Consider the following 6,962-nt stretch of genomic DNA (forward strand, 5'->3'; position numbering starts at 1 on the left):
GGTGACGCTCCTCGTAGTGGCCCTTTACGAGTAAAAGTTGTAACTTTGCGACTAGGCCTTCCAGGTGGTGGAGGATTTGAATTCCACATCTTACCATCTTTCGACCTGTATATAAGGCCCTGGGTAATAGATGTGCTGCATGATTCCATTGTGGTTGAAGCCTGAAGGGCGATAGCTTCTCTATACAAATCCTCAATATCATCATGGTTTTCATCCAGAACAGCCTCTAACTCGATTTCCTGTTCTATATCTGATGCTTCACAGAAGTCATCTTCATCTGGAAAATATTCATCTTCTTCTACGTTGCCACTTGTTTCAAATGGATCGGGCTCTTGTCCCACAATTTCTCCAATTTGTGCCTGGAGTCGCTGATGTTCTTCCGGACTCACATTTGCTGCACTTAGCTTACGAAGCAAACGCGTCATCACATCAACTTCATCCATATTTACTTGTTCCATTTTATTTAAAAAAACACTTCGCACTAATTAAAAAACACGTGTTCCCTTTAATTTTCAAATGTAAACTAAAAAATGATCTCTGCCGCTGCCTCCGCTAACAGTTTAGTTGTTTACACCTAACGGTAAACCAATTTACATGAGAAGCTTATATGGGTCTGCACAGACCCATGTGAGCTTAATTAACGAAATTAGTTTAAAATTATTATTTTTACAACAAATATAGCAAAAATCTTAATTTTGCTACTTCATTGTTTTTAGCACACTACATTTTTGGAAATCATGGACTAAGAAGCCCCAGATATTAAAAATATAAGATCTACATACATTTAAAGATCGAATGGGTCTGGCCAGACCCATATGAACATCGGAGGGTTAATAATGAAAAGTTTTAAGTAGAAAAATAAAATAAATTAAATTAATAATTTGGCCAGCTGCCGTTTAGCAGGCGGCTGTGGATCAACATCACTGCTCTCTCTAATGTCTTGGTCATCGTCATCATCATCAGAGAGATCGATTATTTCGTCCAACAGATATTCTGGATTTTCATCTGTGTCTTCCCCTTCTTCCTCTTTTTCCTCGTCTTCCTCTTCTTCAAAGGTGTTTTTATACCACCAACAAATTTCAGCGAGTATCGCATCTGGAGATTTCTTTCCTCTGTACCTGAAACGAAAATAGTTTTCAATCGTTAACATGTTTAAATTGTGCACTCTGACCAAAATATTAGAAAAATCTAGGAATTCAAAATATGCACACTCTATAGTTACCTTATTTCAAATGGAAGCGCAGTTTGGTGACGACGTTCGCCTTGCTCATCAGATTCAGTTGGCAACTGTTGAGCGAGTTTTTCAAGATGCTGATGCAAGAGGTTAATTTTGTATGACATATTAACCCCAATTTCAGCGAAAGCTGCCAACATGTTTGCAACAGATTGCCTGTAGTTTTCTTCGCGTTCTTTACCCAAAAGTCCTTTGATGACTGCTTTCAATGCAAGCCATGCATTTAATTCTCGGTCTGTCAGAACTTGCTCAAAATCTTGACGACTCATTAGTTTCCGTATGTCGGGACCATTAACAACCCCTTCCTGAATTTGGGCCTTACTTAGTCTTGGGAAAATGTCTTTCAAGCGGTTGAATACTGCTGGTCTTTTTGCGATACATTTCAAAAAATTTTTAGCAATGCCAAGTTTAATGTGGAGCAACGGCAACAAAATTTTCATTTCAGGACTTTCGTGTAGCCTATTGTCATTAGGCCATTTTCGCCCAATTCGACTACTCCAGTTATGTTGTTTGTACTGGTTTCTTCCTTTAATACCTTCTCGGTATCGTGAATCCCAATCGCACAAAAAACACGGATATTTTGGACGGCCAGATGCCTGTAATCAAGGAAACTACTTTGAGGTCGCAGCAAATGCGCCATTGGTGTTCGTTATACAGGGTGGCTGATGAATTTTGCTACATTAAGAAACTCAAATAACTTTTTTTTTAGTGTATGGAATTCATTTATTTTTTTTTTTCAAGTTGAAGGTCATTAAATTTTCTTAAATGTAGCTTAAGTAGTTTTAAAAATAATTGAATTTAAATGCCCCCCATGCTCGTTGACACAAGTGCGGCATCTTAGTAAAAAGTTGTTCATTGCTGCTTTGAGAGTTGCGACAGGAATAGCCGCAATTGTTGCCCGAATGGATTGTTTTAGTTCATCCAAATTTGTTGGCTTTGTTTTATAAACTTCTTGTTTACATAAACCCCACAAGAAAAAGTCAGGTGCAGTAAGGTCAGGCGACCTGGGGGGCCAACGAAATTCGGAGTTTCTTGAAATCAGTTTATTGGGAAATTTTCGTCGCAAGTCTGTCATAACAGTCTGGGCTATGTGAGACGTTGCCTCATCTTGTTGAAACCACACAGAGTTGAAAGGAATTCTCTTTCGGCGTAGTTCTGGATAGAAAAATTCTTTCAGCATTTTCAAATAACGGTCTCCAGTAACCGTAACGGTGTGACCATTTTCTTCAAAAAAATAAGGCCCGACAATACAGCGTGAAGAAACCGCACACCACACTGTCACGCGAAGAGGATGCAATTCCGTCTCGTGGAGTATCTGTGGGTTAGAAGTACTCCATATTCGACAATTTTGTTTGTTCACATTGCCGTTTAAATCGAAATGGGCCTCATCAGACATGAAAAGGCAGTTTAACATGTTTTGGTCTTCTTCCACCATTTGCAGGATCTTCTGGCAAAATTCCAAGCGAATCGGCAAGTCTGCTGCATTCAGTTTGTTAACCATTTGAATTTTGTAGGGAAATAAGTCTAAATCTTTGTGCATTATTGTTTGCAAAGACTGTCGGCTGACACCAGGTTGCGCAGATAAGCTTCTTGTTGAAACCCTTGGATTGCTTTGTATAGCTGCAGCTACAGCAGCGATCGTTTCCTCCGTCCGAACTGGTGGGTTTCGATGATAAGGCCTTCTTGCGACTGTTCCTTGCTCAGCAAAATTATTCACCAGTTTCATTATGACCCATCTGCTCGAGGGATCGCCGCCAAACATCCGCCTGTACTCTCTCTGTACCAAAACTACGGACTCCAGTGCGTGATAGGGGCGGACTATCCAAATTCTTGTTTGCGTGTCCCAGTTATCCATTTTAATAAATTTTAAAGATCAATCTGCAAATTAAAACCAAAATGGAACAGATAACTTAAAAAGAAAAAAAGTTATTCAATTTTTTTTTGGTAGCGGCTTTCATCAGCCACCCTGTATCTAATAAAATATAAAACGAACTACCTAGAAGCAAAATGTATTTTTATGTAAGCGCTTTGCCTTAAAATTTAAAATTACTTACAATACAAAAATTAATAAAAATAAATTCATTTAAAATGCATACGTGTACGATTGTTTGATTTTTAATTATTCAAATGCGTATAGCGGTAAGTAAGATAACACTGTGGAACAAGTTCAGGTTAGCAAAAATTAGGTCCATTCTGAGAGTGGCGAGTGAAAATAGAGGCTAAATTAAAGGACCCGTATCGCGCCGTTTGTTTATGTTAGTTCGAATTTTTTTTTAATCGGCCTTCGAAGTTTCCAGTCAAATGCCGATTTTCAGTATATTGTTTATATGGGTTTTCGGCTATAACTCGTCGACTAATTGATATTTTTTCAATCTGTAAAAGCCAAATTATTGCTAGAGACCTGTGCAACAATTACAATTTTTGAAAAAATTGATTTCGAAAATTTTTATGGTACTTATGAGGTAAAATGTTGGAAAAATTATTTTTTTTTTTCATGTTTTTTGAAAATATTTTCCACAAAACTAAGTGTTTTTTAATTTTTTTGTGGTCTATAATATGCTTGTCAGTTTCTTTATTGAATTTCATTTGAAAAAAATTGTCTTAGTCGATAATTTGCGCTTTAGGCATACAGTCATAATACAAAACTTGCGTTTTTTGAGCTTAATATTAATTTATTTCTCATTTTTTATTTACCAATTTTGTTCAGTGTTGGTTTTGAAGAAACATAGAAAAAGAAAATATAAAAATATTGAAAAATATATAATTTTGAAATGTTAACCCTCCGATGTTCGGTGCCTTATGATGCGGTAAGTGCATCATAAGGGTCTGCCCAGACCCATACAAATAATGTAAGAAATACGGTTTTAAAAATAATTTTATTTATTTATTTGATCGGATTAGTATTAATTACGAAGAGCAATTGGGTTTACAACTATATAGTTGCATGGAATATTCATTAAGACATATGGGACGATTACATTTGCTGCAGTTATAACGAGTTTTACGTCGCTTTTTCGAAGAAGAAGCAGTAGCAGTAGCACGATGACCGTGTTGAAGCAACTTGAGCATATGATTGTTGCTGTGCTGCATCTGATGTCGATGGACAAGATTCCGGTACCTAAAAGTAGCGAAATAATTTATTTTAAATTAGTAAATATGAATACATGCATACACATATCTTTATACGCGGAGATATATGTAGGTGTGTATATAATTCATACTCACCTTGATATTGAAAAGATTCATTGCTTGTCTTATATGAGCAAACCTCCATACTAATGGGTTAGTCGCGCGTTTCGTCATATGTGGGATAACTAGCTGCCGTGCCAATTCAATGATAAATGAGCGCCTCTTATCACTCTGCTTTGCCGGATTCAGCTCGTCATAGATGATGAATGAGGCCAAACCGACAATATCAAGCATATTATAAGACATTGACAGTGGCCAACGGTTTGTCGAGCGTTTGCACGAATAGCCAGTCAACATTTGATCCCTTGTATCTACCCCCGCTTTAAATTTATTGTAGTCCAAAATTTGATCTGGCTTAAATCCTTTCAATGGATCGGTGCTTTGACGGTAATGGGCAGTGGATAACATAATTACTGGCTTTTTCGGCTTTGCCATATACGAGCACATAGCGATATTATTATTGTGATAACAAAATAAAGTGCTTTTAACATCACGCTTCGGGTTAAGCAATTCCTGCGGAATGAAGGTCTTATTTTTTCTTACGGTACCGACGAAAGCCACTACGATCCATAAACATTTCTGCCAAGTGGTATGTTGGAAAAAAATTGTCAGCATAAACAGTCCTACCGCTGTCCATATAATTTTCCATCAATTTCATGACGACCCGTTCACCTTGATTCGTTTCTCGCTGGTCACCTGGTGGTTTTCCGGTATAAATTATACCTTTCAAAGGATAGTTTGAAACAGAGTCACCACACTTTCATGCCATATTTTGCCGGCTTACTCGGAATATATTGGGTGAATCGAGTGCGCCCACGATATGGAAATAACTGTTCATCGACGGTTACATGACAATCCGGAGTGTATGCTTTCTCTAAATTGGCCATCAGCATGAGCCATACATCGTCCAGGGCAGCAGATTTGCTTTGCTTCAACCTCTCAGCACGAGTACCACTGTTATCGAAACGGATGAAAGTAGTTAAGCTCTTGAACCGATTCAATGACATAGTGGCCTTATAAATTGGCATACTGTAACAGTTTATTACTGGGATGCTTTTCATTCCATAGACGAAACGCTTCAACGGCTTTTCTGCTGGTTTCCTGCACAATGATACTTACGATTTCAGGAGACAGCAATAGCTTGAAAAGAGCTTTATGACTCGGTGACGCTCCTCGTAGTGGCCCTTTACGAGTAAAAGTTGTAACTTTGCGACAACGAGGCCTTCCAGGTGGTGGAGGATTTGAATTCCACATCTTACCATCTTTCGACCTGTATATAAGGCCCTGGGTAATAGATGTGCTGCATGATTCCATTGTGGTTGAAGCCTGAAGGGCGATAGCTTCTCTATACAAATCCTCAATATCATCATGGTTTTCATCCAGAACAGCCTCTAACTCGATTTCCTGTTCTATATCTGATGCTTCACAGAAGTCATCTTCATCTGGAAAATATTCATCTTCTTCTACGTTGCCACTTGTTTCAAATGGATCGGGCTCTTGTCCCACAATTTCTTCAATTTGTGCCTGGAGTCGCTGATGTTCTTCCGGACTCACATTTGCTGCACTTAGCTTACGAAGCAAACGCGTCATCACATCAACTTCATCCATATTTACTTGTTCCATTTTATTTAAAAAAACACTTCGCACTAATTAAAAAACACGTGTTCCCTTTAATTTTCAAATGTAAACTAAAAAATGATCTCTGCCGCTGCCTCCGCTAACAGTTTAGTTGTTTACACCTAACGGTAAACCAATTTACATGAGAAGCTTATATGGGTCTGCACAGACCCATGTGAGCTTAATTAACGAAATTAGTTTAAAATTATTATTTTTACAACAAATATAGCAAAAATCTTAATTTTGCTACTTCATTGTTTTTAGCACACTACATTTTAGGAAGTCATGGACTAAGAAGCCCCAGATATTAAAAATATAAGATCTACATACATTTAAAGATCGAATGGGTCTGGCCAGACCCATATAAACATCGGAGGGTTAATAATGAAAAGTTTTAAGTAGAAAAATAAAATAAATTAAATTAATAATTTGGCCAGCTGCCGTTTAGCAGGCGGCTGTGGATCAACATCACTGCTCTCTCTAATGTCTTGGTCATCGTCATCATCATCAGACAGATCGATTATTTCGTCCAACAGATATTCTGGATTTTCATCTGTGTCTTCCCCTTCTTCCTCTTTTTCCTCGTCTTCCTCTTCTTCAAAGGTGTTTTTATACCACCAACAAATTTCAGCGAGTATCGCATCTGGAGATTTCTTTCCTCTGTACCTGAAACGAAAATAGTTCTCAATCGTTAACATGTTTAAATTGTGCACTCTGACCAAAATATTAGAAAAATCTAGGAATTCAAAATATGCACACTCTATAGTTACCTTATTTCAAATGGAAGCGCAGTTTGGTGATGACGTTCGCCTTGCTCATCAGATTCAGTTGGCAACTGTTGAGCGAGTTTTTCAAGATGCTGATGCAAGAGGTTAATTTTGTATGACATATTAACCCCAATTTCAGCGAAAGCTGCCAACAT

At 37.7% G+C, this 6,962-nt stretch overlaps 1 protein-coding gene across 1 annotated transcript; it reads right to left on the reverse strand.

Moving 5' to 3' along the window:
- Positions 1-4,235: 4,235 nt before the first annotated feature.
- On the reverse strand, positions 4,236-5,038 carry LOC129235960 (piggyBac transposable element-derived protein 4-like). The gene is made up of 2 exons (XM_054870055.1): positions 4,460-5,038; positions 4,236-4,352 (listed from the first exon to the last, which is right to left on the reverse strand). The coding sequence occupies exons 1-2, from the start codon at positions 5,036-5,038 to the stop codon at positions 4,236-4,238; spliced, it is 696 nt and encodes a 231-aa protein (XP_054726030.1).
- Between the last annotated feature and the right edge of the window lie 1,924 nt (positions 5,039-6,962).

This window comes from Anastrepha obliqua, chromosome 1, assembly GCF_027943255.1.
Source record: "Anastrepha obliqua isolate idAnaObli1 chromosome 1, idAnaObli1_1.0, whole genome shotgun sequence".
In the NCBI taxonomy this organism is placed as follows: Eukaryota; Metazoa; Arthropoda; class Insecta; order Diptera; family Tephritidae; genus Anastrepha; species Anastrepha obliqua.

Excerpts from the sequence above, each read along its gene's own strand:
- LOC129235960 (XM_054870055.1), bottom strand. The coding sequence starts at position 5,038 with ATGCTGACAATTTTTTTCCAACATACCACTTGGCAGAAATGTTTATGG. Across the intron at positions 4,353-4,459 it reads TGAATCTTTTCAATATCAAG|GTACCGGAATCTTGTCCATC; the intron begins GTGAGTATGAAT and ends CGCTACTTTTAG.